The 15,505-nt window shown below is 44.2% G+C and overlaps 1 protein-coding gene across 1 annotated transcript in view; it reads right to left on the bottom strand.

Moving 5' to 3' along the window:
• Nucleotides 1-15,505, bottom strand: part of RAPGEF4 (Rap guanine nucleotide exchange factor 4) — a 321,221-nt gene that overhangs the window by 12,435 nt on the left and 293,281 nt on the right. The window contains 5 exon segments of the mRNA XM_021075197.1: nucleotides 6,489-6,553; nucleotides 6,952-7,039; nucleotides 8,323-8,373; nucleotides 12,144-12,234; nucleotides 15,299-15,477. Coding sequence (XP_020930856.1) covers nucleotides 6,489-6,553; nucleotides 6,952-7,039; nucleotides 8,323-8,373; nucleotides 12,144-12,234; nucleotides 15,299-15,477 — 474 coding nt within the window.

Here is a 15,505-nt window from a genome sequence, read left to right as displayed (position 1 = left end):
AAGTATAGTTGATTTATAATATCACACTAGTTTCACGTATAGAGCAAAGTGACTTGGTTATGTGTGTGTATATATATACTTTTATATATATATATATATATATATATATATTTTATTTTATTTTTTTTGGTCTTTTGTCTTTTTAGGGCTGTACCCATGGCATATGGAGGGTCCCAGGCTAGGGGTCTAATCAGAGCTGTAGCTGGCCTACATCATAGCAATGCCAGATCCGAGCCACATCTGCGACCTACACCATAGCTCATGGCAACGCTGGATCCTTAACCCACTGAGCAAGGCCAAGGATCAAACCTGCAACCTCATGGTTCCTAGTTGGATTTGTTTCCACTGTGCCACGACAGGAACTCCTATTGATTCTTTCCATAATAGTTTATTATAGGGTGTTGAATATAGTTCCTTGAGCCATACAGTAAATCTTTGTGGTCTGTTTTATATGTGGTAGTATGCATCTGTTAATCCCAAACTTCCAATTTATCCCTTCTCTTACACTTTGGTAACCATAAGTTTGTTTTCTATGTCTGTCTATTTCTGTTTTGTGAAAAAGTTCATTTGTACTATTTTTTAGATTCCACATATAAATGATATAACATTTGTCTGACTTCACTGAGTATGATAATCTATATCCATCCATGTTATGGCAAATGGCATTATTCTATTCTTTTTAATGGCCGAGTAATATTCCTAATATATAGGATATATATTAGATGTGCTATTAGAGTATATATATATATTCCATTAGATATATATATACATCTATATATATATGTCTATATCTGTCTATCCATTCATCTGTTGATCGACATTTTTTTTTTTTTTTTTGTCTTTTTGCTATTTCTTTGGGCCGCTCCCGCGGCATTGGAGGTTCCCAGGCTAGGGGTCTAATCGGAGCTGTAGCCACTGGCCTACGCCAGAGCCACAGCAACGCAGTATCCGAGCCGCGTCTGCAACCTACACCACAGCTCACGGCAACGCCGGATCGTTAACCCACTGAGCAAGGGCAGGGACCGAACCCGCAACCTCATGGTTCCTAGTCGGATTCGTTAACCACTGTGCCACGACGGGAACTCCTGATCGACATTTAAATTGCTTCCATGTCTTGGCCATTGTAAATACTGCTGCTGTGAACATTGGGGTGCATGTATCTTTTTGAATTAGAGCTTTCATCTTTCTTGCAGGAATGGGATTGCTGGATCATATAATAGTTCTATTTTTAGTGTTTTTAAGGAATCTCCATACTCTTTTCCATAGCGGCTGCATCAATTTACATTCTTACCAACAGTGTAAGAAGGGTTCTGTTTTCCCCACACCCTCTTCAATGTTTAGTATCTGTAGACTTTTTTTTTGTCTTTTTGCCATTTCTTGGGCCGCTCCTGAGGCATATGGAGGTTCACAGGCTAGGGGTCGAATCGGAGCTGCAGCCACCAGCCTACGCCAGAGCCAAAGCTCTGAGCCGCATCTGTGACCTTCACCACAGCTCATGGCAACGCCGGATCGTTAACCCACTGAGCAAGGGCAGGGATCGAACCCAAAACCTCATGGTTCCTAAGTCGGATTCATTAACCACTGCGCCACGATGGGAACTCCTTTTTTTTTTTTTTTTTGTCTTTTTGAGTATCTGTAGACTTTTTAATGATGGCCATTCTGACTGCTGTGAGGTGGTACATCACTGTTGTTTTGCATTTCTCTAATAATTAGTGATGCTGAGCATCTTTTCATGTGCCTTTTGGTCATCTGTGTGTCTCTGGAGTAATGTTTAGGTCTTCTGTCCATTTTTTGATCATTTTTTTGTTGTTGTTGCTGTTATTGAGTTGTTTGAGGTGTTTATTTGGAGATTAATCTCTTGTCAGTGGCATCATTTGAAAATATTTTCTCTCATTCCATAGGTTGTCTCTTTGTTTTTTTTTGTGGTTTCCTTTGCTGTGCAAAAGCCTTTAAGTTTGATTAAGTCCATTTGTTTATTTTTCCTTTTATTTCTTTTGCCTTGAGAGACCAACCTAAGAAAACACTGGTATGTCTTATGTCAGATAATGTTTTGCCTATGTTCTCTTCCAGAAGTTTTGTGGTGTCATGTCTTCTATTTAAATCTTTTTTTTTTGGTCTTTTTGCTATTTCTTGGGCCGCTCCTGCAGCACATGGAGGTTCCCAGGCTAGGGGTCAAATCGGAGCTGTAGCCACCGGCCTACACCAGAACCACAGCAATGCGGGATCCAAGCCACGTCTGCAACCTACACCACAGCTCACGGCAACGCCAGATCATTAACCCACTGAGCAAGGGCAGGGACCGAACCCAAAACCTCATGGTTCCTAGTCGGATTTGTTAACCACTGTGCCACGACAGGAACTCCCTATTTAAATCTTTAAGCCATTTTGAATATATTTTTGTGTATGGTATGAGGGAATGTTCTAACTTCATTGATTTACATGCAGCTGCCCAGCTTTCCCAATATCACTTATTGAAAAGACTGTTTTTTCTCTATTTTGACATCTTTTATTACTGTTGTGAACAGTTTTTATATCTTTTGCTGATTTTTAATAAATCATGTGTTTATCTTCTCAACTGCATATAATCTCCTAAAAGCCAAGGACTGCTCTTTGGATTTCTCTGTATCTCCCAGAAAAATTCTTTGCCTAGATACTCTACACATATTTAATTGCTTTGAAACATACCCCTTGGAAAAATCTGCATTTAGCCTAGTTCATGTATTCTATTTAAAAAAGTAGCCTTTCAAAGTCTTCTTGTAGATTTCTATTATGTTGGAAAGGTCTGGGAATTGGGTAGATTTTGAATACTTAGATTTTTACCTGGAGATTCCTTTTTCCATAACTTGATATAAGTCCATGAATCTTGTAATATTATTTATTGGTGATAGAAAACATACTGTTGCTGATTATGTAACAGCATGATTCGTGATAGAAAAATATAAGGATTCAACACATTTCCTTTATGAATTAGTTTCTGTTAATGTTTCCAGAAGTATAGAAGTTTGCCTCAGGCTTCTTTTTCCAAATAAAATGACTGTAGTAAAATAATATTCATAAATAAGTCCACCTAAATATGGGTATGTCTGAAATAGAACGAACCTCTTAAAACAGCAGCGAATGTGGCTATCAGCATGCTTTATGCAGCCTGGGATAGTGGCAGCCGGCCAGCATATTATCCTCTAATCCATTGCTAGTCTACCTCCTAAATGTTATAAATATTCATGTATGCCATAGAAAGCTACAAAGGGCTTTATTCAAACATTTTTTTGAATACTCCTTTATGTTCCTCCCAAATGAAAGAATGTCTGCTTTTTTTTTTTTTTTTTGCATAAGGATCAGAGTGTGAATTCTCTTTTGTTCATACTCATAAATCCCGAAAACCAATATGCAACAAATTCTCTAATCCTCATTTCATACCCCAAGGGTGAAGAGGTTCAAAATAAAAATACTTAGGGTTGGCATGGTAGTTCACTGTGACTGGGCAACACTGCCACCAAGAAAAGGCATCTGTGTTCCCGACTACCCTGGTGACTTCTGCCCCTGGCAGGGGCTCCCTCAGGGGATCCAGCCTACCAGCCCCACAGAGGCTGCCAGCTCTGCGCACCACCTTGGCCTTGCTGATGAACGACTGGGAAGCTGCATGGACATTAGCCTGAAAAGGAAGAGAGATGCAACCTTCCCCAAGAACACAGTAACCAGCCACTAGTGGGAGTTGTAAGGGGTAGTAGTGGTGGTGTTGGGTGGGGCGGGGGCAGCGCTAGTTTATGGGGAGAAAAGGGTGGAAAGTTGGCAACAAGTGTCAAGTTGGTCAAAGCCAGGTTTAAAAAACTCAAATCTTTTTGAAATTCCAGTTCATTTTCTAGGAACATCTAACACATGGAAGGGCAACTGTAAAATTAAACTTTCCCATGGTATGATTTACCAAATGAAGTTAACATTTATCATTGCTGAGGCAGAGAACTAACACTACTCTCTCTCTATCACTTCCCCCCTACTCTTTCATAGGAATAGAATTACCCCCTAATTTTGAGTGGGGGCACATGGATATCCAGAATAAGGACTGGATATTCTAACATATTCTTTCTTTTCAAGTGACTAAGTTTCTTCTGGCCAATAAAACGTGAGCTATGCGGTCCGTGCAATTCCAGGTCACATCCTTAGAAGAAGCAGGTCTTTCTTTTCCTTCCTGCTTCTCTCTAGCTGGAGTGGGCATGGTGCTGGTCCACCACCCTGGACTCTATGGATGGTGAAAAGACAAGAGAGGAGAAGACTGGAACCTTGTCTGCTTCCTGTACCAGAGCTACCACTCTTGGACATTTAAGTGAGAAAGGCATAAACTTATCCTGCTTAAGCTGTTGTTAACTTAGGTGTGCACAACTGCAGCTGAAATTCAGTCTTAGCTATTCTGTTGCTTTCAAGTGATAGTGGACTCAGAACAGGGTGTGAATGACCCCCATCCTCAGTGACAGGCGTGTAAGAACCCACTGCTGTAGACATAAAGCATGGAAATGGGGAGGGGAAACTTTTTTTTTTTGGTCTTTTTGTCTTTTCTTGAGCCACTCCTGTGGCATATGGAAGTTCCCAGGCTAGGGGTCGAATCGGAGCCGTAGCCACCTGCCTACGCCAGAGCCACAGCAACTTGGGATCGGATCCGAGCCGCATCTTTGACCCACATCACGGCTCCCGGCAATGCCAGATCCTTAACTCACTAAGCAAGGCCAGGGAGCGAATCCGCAGCCTCATGGTTCCTAGTCGGATTCGTTAACCACTGCGCCATGACGGGAACTCCCCAAGGGGGAACTCTCTTAATTGAATATGATCTCGACTTTTCATTTGCAGGTTACGCATGTGACACCAAGATCTAAAAACCGCCCCGAAACAAATCTCATCTTCCTTGATGGATATGTTTGCTGTTCTTGTTTGTTCTATTTAGTTAACTTTAATGATCAAAAGTTCTAAAGCTCAGTCAACGCTTTAGGAAACTTGGCTTCTAAGCCTCTGTGCACATGTGTATTTTATAGTCAAATGGTTGGCTTAGCCACCCCTCAAGCTGTATTTCTGCCTAAGTGATCTGGAAGGTTCTTTGCCTATTTGCTAAATCTTTCATTTCTGGAAAACAAGTTTCCTTTTGAGTAATTAGGGAAATATGTTTAATTCTCCGTACTAATGTGTGAGCAAAGAATGTTTTTACTTTGATCACAGAATTGTTAGACACTGCCCTGCCCTTGGGTGGGGGGTGGGGTGGGAGGGAAGACTGCTGAGAACTGTGTGCCCTCCGGAATAGAGTGTCTTTGAGGAGTGTGGACTCATGTGCTATTTCCTAAGAAGCTTAAAACACTTGCTGTACTTCTTCACCGGGCTGGGCTTTGCACTCTGCTCATTCCCAAAGTTGAGTGGTATGATCCTTACAGGATCCCCGAGGGATATTTTGAATTCTCTTGGAGTTGCACATACTGGGTGGACTTCAAGAAGCAATTAGAACAGTTCTCTGATAAGAATGCTTATAGTGCTGTAGAGCTTACAGGAATACTTAAAAATAATCTGGACCCACCACTAATCTCCAGGGATAGATGCAACAGCCACAATCCCCATTTGCTGTTGGGGAAACTGACCGGACACAAAACTTAAGGGACAGCTGCAAAGTGCTGAAGCTGAGAACTGAACCTCCTGTCTCCTGGACTCCCAAGTCCTGAGCTTTTCCTGCAGCACCACATTCACCACTGCAAAGGGTAACTTGGGCACATGCTCACCCACACAGATAACACTCATCCATGCAGGCTGCAGCCAGAGGATTTAGGAGACAATGGAGCATTCCATTGACATGCAATGTGTAGCTAAAAAAAGGCTCTGGCATGACCTGCCTTATTGCTTCACAGAAGATAATAAACTACAAAATAACTAATGCCAGATAATACAGCTTTTTTTAGGGGGGGGGCTGGAAAATACTGAATACCTGTTCCACACAACTGTTACTTAAAAAATTTTTTTGGTCATGAAAATTTTCCAGTTACTGCTCTGAACTTGGGCGAACTTTACTGGAATAAGCAATACACATTCAGATGAATTTTCCATAATAAAGATCCTCTGTAGAGTTGCCTTTTGCCTACATGCGCTAAAGGCAGGCTCAGCGGATAAACATTTCAAAGGCATCCTGGGGCAATCTAGCTGCACAAACCTTACAACAAAACAACAACATGGAAGTCACTCCGGAACATTGTGCATTTTAGTAACAGGCAGCCGAGGACGAAGCAGGCAGCATAAAAGCTAGCTGCTGCTGTGAGCCGCGGCACACATACTATTCAGGTTCACAAAAGAGAACTGACAGACTAAAACAGGTAGCCAATTTGAACTGAGTATTTCAAAACTCCTTTATGTGTAACTAGCTTTTTAACATGGCAGCATATATAGAAATTATTTCCTTTATTAGTACAAATGCAAATTTTATCTTAAAAAAAACATCACGGCTAAGGTTATAATACTCTACGTACCATTTTTTCAAAGTTTACTAGACTGTCAATGAACGTCTTGTTCCCCTCATGAGTAAATGTCATATCTGCAAAGAAATAAAAGTCACGTTCTAATCACTAACAGAAATATGTCATACTAAGAAACCACAATAGCACCATTAGATTATGCTGGAGGATTTGCATAACACTGCAGTTGAAAAAAGCTGATAATAGTTCCTTTTATGTTAGGTGTTTAACTTTCTAAAGCACTTTACCTGAGCTTGGTAAAATTTCCAGACTAACCCTCTGTGTCACTCTCAAGTCTTCCACACCACGCACAGTTCCCTGCTCCTCCTGCAAATCTTTCCAACTCTTTCAGAAACGCCAGGGCTGAGAGGAGATGGCGTTGGAAAGATGGGCTCACTCTCCCCCAAAGAGGTCAATCTCATTAGGCTCCTGTTACATGCTCATCACCGGCTCAGCCGGTGCATTGCCTTGGAATTACCTTTAATGAGCAAAGGCATGAAGGGGATGAGAGGAGGGTCCAGCTTGGCTACTGTCAGCCTGTAGGCCCTGTGGTTTCTTGAAGGATCCTTTAGAGAAACAAAGAGATGCTGGTTAACGACTGGTGACACCTTCACCACTCCCTCTACCTCCTGACACATCTAGCCTTGTCATCTCCCAATCAGGTAGTTTTTTTGTTTGTTTTTTGTTTTTTTGGTTTTTTTTTTAGGGCCGCCCCGTGGCATGTGGAGGTTCCCAGGCTAGGGGTCGAATCGGAACTGTAGCTGGCCCCCTACACCACAGCCACAGCAATGCCGGATCCTTAACCCACTGAGGGAGGCCAGGAATCTAACCTGAAATCTCAAGGTTCCTAATTGGATTTGTTTCCACTGTGCCACAATGGGAACTCTCCAATCAGGTAGTATTGCATCAAGCGTAGCTACCAAAGAAAATCATTTATTTATTTATTTATTTATTTATTTATTTATCTATTGCTTTTTAGGGCCACACCCGTGACATATGGAGGTTTCTGGGCTAGGGGTCCAGTCGGAGCTACAGCTGCCAGTCTACACCACAGCCACAGCAGTTCAGGATCCGAGTCACATCCTTGACCTGCACCACAGCTCACAGCAATGCTGGATCCTTAACCCACTGAGCGAGGCCAGGAATCGAACCCGCCACCTCCTGGATCCTAGTCAGATTCGTTTCCACTGCGTTATGATGGGAACGCCCCAATTCTTGTTTTAAAACAACTTCCCATATGACATGAAAGTGATTGACTTTTTTGTTTCCTTTCTTGGTGGCAAGGGAGCTATGCCTCTAGGGCTCAAGGGGGGAGATTCCCTTTGAGAGCCCACAGGAAATGTACAACAAGCCCCAAACCCTAGACACCTTCCTCTGGAAGCACCTGCTCCTCCCCAGGAGCCCAGCTCTCTCTCCTGGCTGCCCTGCACAGCCAGTCCTGGCCTTGCCATCTCTGGAACCCTCCCGTCACTGCTGCCAAGTCCCCCTCACCCTTCTCCTGTCCGTTAACACCTCCCAGCCAATGGGGAAGAATAATTTTGGCAAGCCAAGGAAAACGGAGCTTCCAAGCCCTCGCCAGCCTGTGGTAGATGGAAAGGATCCTATTATACAGCTTTTCTTAGTTACACAAATTGACCTTATGTGGGACATAAGTCCTCCTTAAGTTAGTACCTGAGGGTGCCATTCATTAGTCAGACATGCTTGTTTTAGCAGCACTAAAATGGGATCATAAACTTCTTAAAGTCATACAAGGACAGATAAAATTTCTGAAATGAGAACTTCAATTCAGCTCATCAGAAATTGGATTAATGCAGACAGTGAACAGAATAAAGGAGCCACTGTCACTTACCATTAAACTTTCAAACTCCGCATAGAACTTCTTGAACTTGCTTGGCAGTTTCTGTTAATGAAAGGAAAATGCCACACTCATATGTCAGATTCACTATCTCGATGTGTATCATTTCTAGGGGAAATATATTTCTTTGGGCTCTTAAACATCTCTAAGGCCCGGGCAAAATCTGTCTTATCATTTGAAGATAATCTCCTGGATAGATAATAACCTCGTCTTTTAAAAGTCTTAATAACCTAGTAGAACCGTGACTATGAATGCTTTGGTCTTACTGCTTTTATAATGTTTGTTGAACTCGATTATTCATAAAGAGGCGTGCATTCCCAGACTACAGGTGGTTTGGTGGTAACCCCCCCCCCCACCCCCGGTTTTAAACTCTGATTCCCACAGTTAGGAATTTAGACCAGAGAATGTTAGGATTAAAGGTTTTGGAAACTACTGAGTTCATCCCTTCTCCTCCTTTTCAGGGTAAGCTACAGGGGAACAGGGATTTTTTTTTTTTTTTTTTTTTATCGGTTTGTTCATTGCTAAACAATACACAATAAATATGTGACCAGATTCAACTTGTGTTTTAGAGGTGGAAGAAATGAAAGCTCACAGGTGACATGACATGCCAGAGTCACACAGCTGATGATGGTCGAGCCCCTGGAATACACATCACCTGCCTCCTTTCCCCTGCCTCTTACTTGCGCTATGCTTTTCTACACAAGCATTTCTTCCCCTAGGGTTTTTCTGCCTGGTTATAATGTAGAAATTGATAGTTCTTTCAGTTTAGTCATTTCTTTTCCTCCTTTCCTCCCCCTTCCCTCCCCTTCCTTCCTTCTTTTTGGTCTTTTTAGGTCAAACCCAAGCTAGGGGTTGAATCGGAGCTACAGCCTACCCCACAGCCACAGCAACACCAGATCTGAGCCGCCTCTCCAACCTGCACCACAGCTCACGGCATTGTTGGATCCTTAACCTACTGAACAAGGTCGGGGATGGACCCCGCATCCTCATGGATACCAGTTGGGTTCATTACCGCTGAGCCTCAATGGGAACGCCTCGGTTTAGTGATTCCACACCACTGACTGTCCCCTTACATCTCCACCAGGAGGTCAGCGATGAATCACCTTTCAATCCTATTGGTTCTTACTTCGCTTAGGTCCTGAGCTTGTCGTAAACTTGAACTTTTTGCTTCTGACAGAGCCACACCAAGACAGAGCAGCGTGATATGTTTCCCATCCCAAGACCCTGGAAGTGCTGTCCAAGCTCTGGGCCTCCGGACGCCCGGCTCAGCTCTGCTTCTCACACCAAAGTCTGCTGTCCCTGCTGACTCACCAATCAGACTTCTGCCATCCACCAAACAGTCCTCTCCCTTCTCTGAATGGGTCTGTCATATCCCCCTTGGAATGCTGTGAGACGTTTTCTTTTGTTTCTGGGAACTGGTCTCCTCATCATCTCTAAACTCACTGTCCTACCACCTCTCTGGGTCTCAGGGAAACCCGGTCTCCTTGCTTGAGGGGAAAGGGCAAAGGGAGGCAGGCTGGGATGGGTGCCACGGGATGCAGGGGTCTCATGCCCCATGGAGTGTCCAAACCACCACGCTAGGTGGTGACTTTCTGGGAACACAGACCACTTTAAAAGTGAGGAGCGAATGACATTTTTGGTTGGGTCTCTCATTCTTTCCTTAGCTGGCTTTTGGGTCAAAGGCAGGAGAGCCTATAGTATAACATGGTCTTAAGACTATTATCTATCCGCACCCCATGCTCCCAGAGCAGGGGTCCTCCACTGGGGGCAATTTTGCAACCCCCGCCCCCCCACCACCTGGGGATGTTTGGTTATATCTGCAGACATTTATTGCCCAGATCAGGGTGGGTGGGGTGAGAGGTGCTCTTGGTCTATAGTAGGCGGAGGCCAGGGATGCTGCTAAGCCTCCCATGTGGCTCAGAACAGCCCCTCCCCCCCCAACAAAGAGGGCTCCTGCCCAACATGTCAACACCGTCAAGGCCAAGAAACTTGGCTCCGAGGTCTCACTCCCTCTGGCATTCTCTCAAATGGGTCTTTCCCCTCCATGTCCAGCCATTCCCTTTGCCACGTGGCTTCCCTCTGTTTTCCGTTTTGTTCATTGACTGTCTCACACGTGTTCTCTGCTTCCCAGAGGGCAGGCCCCATTTCTCACGCTGCTCCTGCTGCCATCCTGCCACTCACTCGACTCGTGCGAGAAGCACGTGGGAGGGGCTCGGCCAGGACAGGTAGATACACCAAAGCAAAGATGCTTATGAAGGACAGCGCTTCCTACAGATGATTCAGTTACATTTTGCCTCTAGAGATAAAGGCTTATAGGTGATGAAAGGGGACTCTCCTCCTTTCAGCAACACGCAAGGATGGAAACACAAGCTCCCAGGCCCAAGTGCTCCTCCTTCCTCCTCCCTGAGGAATGAAGGGCTGGCCAGAGAACTCTTTCCCTCCCCCAGGCAGCCTCCGGGTTTTTCTCTTTCGGCCAGGAAAGGGGACTCTGGGAGCGCTCCCCCATGCTACGGCCTTAATGTCTGGCTGCTTCCTGGACCCCATGAGGTTTTATACCTTCTTTGTTCTTCCCAACCAAACCCTGTGGATTCAGCGAGAGGGTTAAAAGCTGAAACCAGGTTGGGGAAAGCAGACTCTTTGAGAGGGAACCTCGGTCTCCTAAGATTCCAAGAGCCGTGGGCTCCAAGAAGGGGAGGCTGCCCCCTGGCCTCATGGCTTAGATTTTATTGGCAGCGGCAGCTTTTTCTAGCTGGAAGATGACCCAGCCACGTGGCATGCAGGCCTCACCCGTTCCCTCATTCCTATATTCAGGGGATGAGCTGCTGTGTGCTGCATCTGCCTGGAATCTTCAGAGAAACCCAAGACAGAAGGACGTGTGAGGACCTGTCCTGTCAACAGTGCAAACACTGAGGAGGAACAGGGAAAAAAAACAATTTCAAGAGGGAAGCCGGAAGGACCTATTTCAAGGAAAACATTGGGAGAAGCAAACAGCTGCCTTTGGTGGCTTTTTAAAGCATCACTGCAAATGAAGTCTCTGTTACCTCCTCCCTGCCCTCTTTTTGTGTCCCACTTACACATACTTTTTTATTTTTAGTACGAGTCTATTTTGGTGTGTATGTTCTATTAGAGATTAGTATTTCTTTGACTATAGACCGCATGTAAGGGGTCAGGCATAGTTTGAGTACTTAGCTAATGGAAAATAAGGATGTTCTCTAGCACAAATAACCAACTAGCCACAAACCACTAATATTGGCTACAGAAATTCACAACACACCTGCATAACTTCAGCACCAAAGCGAATTCTAACCAACTCTTGTTCCTCTCTCCATACACAGAGAGGTCTGAAAGGTGGTTAAGAGATACTTGGTATGGGTACTGAGCTGGGCCACACAGTCGGCCTGCTGGCTTATTCTCCCAGGAGCAAAGTGACTACCTGGATACAAAGGGATCTTCTGTCCTCGCTTAATTACCGATAAGGCTTCTTTCAACAGCAAGAAGAAGACCTTCCAGAGAACAGCAGGACGTATAAGCAAAACCTCTGAAGTCATCCAAGCAACGCTGTTGATTCTCAGCTTATTTTTATTTACATCTTATTTACCAAGAAGCTAAGACCTCCCCCCCCCCCCAAGACACCAAAGGACAATACCTTTTACAATTCACATGCTGAGGCAAAAGGAGACAGGTCACCTCCCTCCAAGTGTCCCACCTTTCCCACTGCTGTACAAGTGTATGCTATTTCTATTAAAGCACCCCAGTGAGCCTCTGTTTTTAATTCTTAAGGCAAAAGTCACAGCTGGATCGCAGCGGAAGCTTACCTCCCACGTTAGTGCCAAGCGGCTCACAGCAACATTACTTAGTCCCATGACGATGGCAAAAAAGGAATTCAGATTTTTGTACTCCTTACAGCTGAAACACAAGAGGCACATGTTGGGAGAAAATGTCACTTTTGAGTGAGATAAAAAAAAAAATTAGGGTTCTATTTTCTGATGGTCATTAATATTCGTCAGGACTCTCTTACGAGAACAGGCAATGATAGATTTAATGCATTATAAAAGTTTCCACTTGGGTGACCGTGTTCTGCTGTTTGATTTCTCATCGCAGTTTTAGAAAGGTGATGGTATTGGCCGTCGGTGCAGGTTTTGAGAAGGAAATTTAAAGACACCGACCTGGGGGATTGTTACTGTAACCCCAAAGCGATAAAACCTTGTTGGACTTGGAAGGAAACATCTCAGGGGATCTGAAGAGAGGAAGCAAAATGTCCTTGGAGGCTTTCAGACTTCCAGCCTGAAACTGGACACCCCAGGCTCTGGCAGCCTGAGGGAACCAAGGAGATCACACTGAACTTCCACCTGCCATGCAAATGCTTCTAATTTGTTGAACAAATATCACTGTACAAATCATGACCCGTATACAGCTAGTAACCTCAACAGCTGACCCCCAATAACGTTACCCGCTCTGTGTTTTAGCAGTGTTGATGAAGCTGATCATTTTGAACCTGTATTTTGGCCACTCTTTGCTTTTATGGATATATATTTGGGAATAAGAATATTGTGGGACAAGACCAAAGGTTCTTAATTAGAATGAAATGTTTAGCCCAGGTAAATGCAAAAAAAAAAAAAAAAAAGAATCTTCAACTTCTTCATACCAGCTTCTTGCAACGGGAAAGAAGAATTCATTTTGCAACGAGTGCAAATCCTTTACCACAAATCAATATGATTATCTAAGTTGACTACATCATAATTAAATCTTGTCTGGATTAGCATTTTTGCAAAAGGCTAATTGTTGCATTTGCTGCTTGTGTTCTCCTCGCAGAGGCAGCAGTGAGTGATCCTTACATGGGCTGTGTGGAAATGGGAAAACGGATTTAGAGAAGCTATGGAGCATCTCCTGCACCGGTGAGGAAGCAAGCGGGGACCTCACTCTCTGCAGGGTGGTAGCTCTCAAGTCAGGGGCTGAGGGCAATTTCAGAGCCCCTGGGCTGTAGCCAGTGAGTGGTCAGGACACATTTGTGTCTGTCCTTTGGGTGTGATCATGAAAGGCCACAGCCCTGCCTTTCTGCTCACGGCTCTGGTCACGGCTATCAAGTAAATAACTTTTATCACCCTAGGTAAGTCAGGACATCTTTATGCCTCAGTCTTCTCACCTGTAAAAAGTGAGGACCACATTTGGACCCCCAACTTCTCAACGTTCTGGGCAGGTCAAAGAGCTTCAATGGAATATATTGAGGTTCTCTAAAAATATCACACAAAACACGCGAACTGCCGCTAGGTTTAGAGGTCATTCCTGTAGATCCTGCTTTCTGAGTCTACAATCTTTTCCAGCTGGGTTGTGTAAAGAGTTCCACTGCAGGACAGCGCAGCTTAAATAATGGTTAAATAACATAAACCAATATATTCTGACGGCCACATCCACCCATAATCAGAAGGAAGAGAGCTAAGAAAGGCAAAAACATTAGAAAAAAATTCCTGTATGTTTGAAAGGCTCTCCTTGGTTGCTCTATAAAATTGCAAGACTGGGTCCCCAAAGCCTCTCTGATCTCCACGTCCTTGTGCAGACTTCATCTCTGCTCCCCTTGTTGCACTTAGCACCGCCAGGGGAGGGGACAGTGTACTTCTTGTAATGGGGAAGACAGACTATCACAACGTCCATACACGCCAAGGCATTTGTCCCTTGCAACAAGCCCGTTAGGCTCCTGGGGAAAGGAGCTCAACTAGAAATGCAGAAGCAACACTTTACCAAACCTTTCTTTGAAAAGGCAGCTCTTCCAAATTAAGAGATGCCAGCATTTAAATCGGAGGGATTTGGATCTTCTGTCGAACCCCCAAACTTTTGGCAGGATAACTCAAGGCTTTTGGCAAGCTGATATGTGTAAGACGTCAAGCGGTGTTTGCTTCTTTGTTTAGCTCTGGAGCTCAGACTCTGTATGAGATCTAAACTATTTGGCTCAGGAAAGCTGCCTAACTGGGGTCACTTGTGCTCCCCACCTTCCTGGGCTGGAGCTCCGTGCATTTAGAAAGGAAAGAAGTCTCCCAGCCACAAGCCACATTTAGCCTTTTATTTTTAGCATTGTGGTGATACCCAAAACATGGAAGTAAACAGGAGGTTGTCAGGCATATCTAAATAGCAAGAGAAGATTACATTCATGTCAGGGAGAAATCTAACTGGCCCCTGTGGTAAATAAATTGTTTCCCATGAAGTGCTGTTAAATAGAATGTTTGTAAGATGCTTGCTTTTTCCGATGTTTTTGGAGATGATTTCCGTGAACCAGGTTAGCTTGCCTTTATGCATTTTACTGATTTTTATCCTGGCTGAGTCGGATGCCCTGCCACATGCATGTTCCTACTGCCCTCTACTGGCGAGAACGTGTCATGTTCGACCTCGACTCGCCCAGCCTTTTAAAACAAACTTTGTACAGCAGAACTTTGCCAAAAGACTCATTTAAACTGAAGGAGGCACAAAGTCTGACTAGTTCAGAACAAAAAGAGGTCACAAGTTTAACTTGAGCATCAGTGCTCTAAGATGTTAATTTACATACTGGTGGCGTTCCTGTGGCTCAGTAGAAACCAATCTGACTAGTATCCGTGAGGATGCGGGTTCAATCCCTGGCCTTGCTCAGCGGGTTAAGGATCTGGCACTGCTGTGAGGTGTGGTGTAGGTCGAAGACGTGGCTCGGATCCTATGTTGCTGTGGCCGAGGTGTAGGCCAGCAGCTGTAGCTCTGATTCAACCCCTAGCCTGGGAAACTCCGTATGCCTAGAGTGCAGCCCTAAAAAGACAAAAACATTTACACATTGATGTCAAAAGCTAGACAGAACACCTGTTTCACAAGAGTTCAGCGCTTCTTAAGCCCCTGAGGTTGGTCCCGGTGCATGAGGAGATTTTATCTCTCACTTTTCTCTTTAAGGTGTAATCTAAGGGGACAGAATGAAAATTCAGCTCAAACATTTTTCTCTCTCCAAGCTGATACTTACTGGGCCGCTATCTTAATGAATTTTTTTAAGAGCTGAACACGCTTGCTGGGCTGGGAACAAAGGCAAATCTCAGTGACAACCCAAAACTGAATTTCATTAAACCTCCTCAGGAACAAATCCAAGTTCGCTGTGGTCTTTTTAAAATGATGCCTTCCAAATGTGTGATAGATTAGTTCCAGCTAGAAGAGAGGAAAACAATGTCACATC

This window comes from Sus scrofa, chromosome 15 (genome assembly GCF_000003025.6).
Source record: "Sus scrofa isolate TJ Tabasco breed Duroc chromosome 15, Sscrofa11.1, whole genome shotgun sequence".
Lineage (NCBI taxonomy): Eukaryota > Metazoa > Chordata > Mammalia > Artiodactyla > Suidae > Sus > Sus scrofa.
The sequence above is the reverse complement of the archived record's forward strand: the minus strand, read 5'-3'. Positions and strand labels throughout refer to the sequence as shown.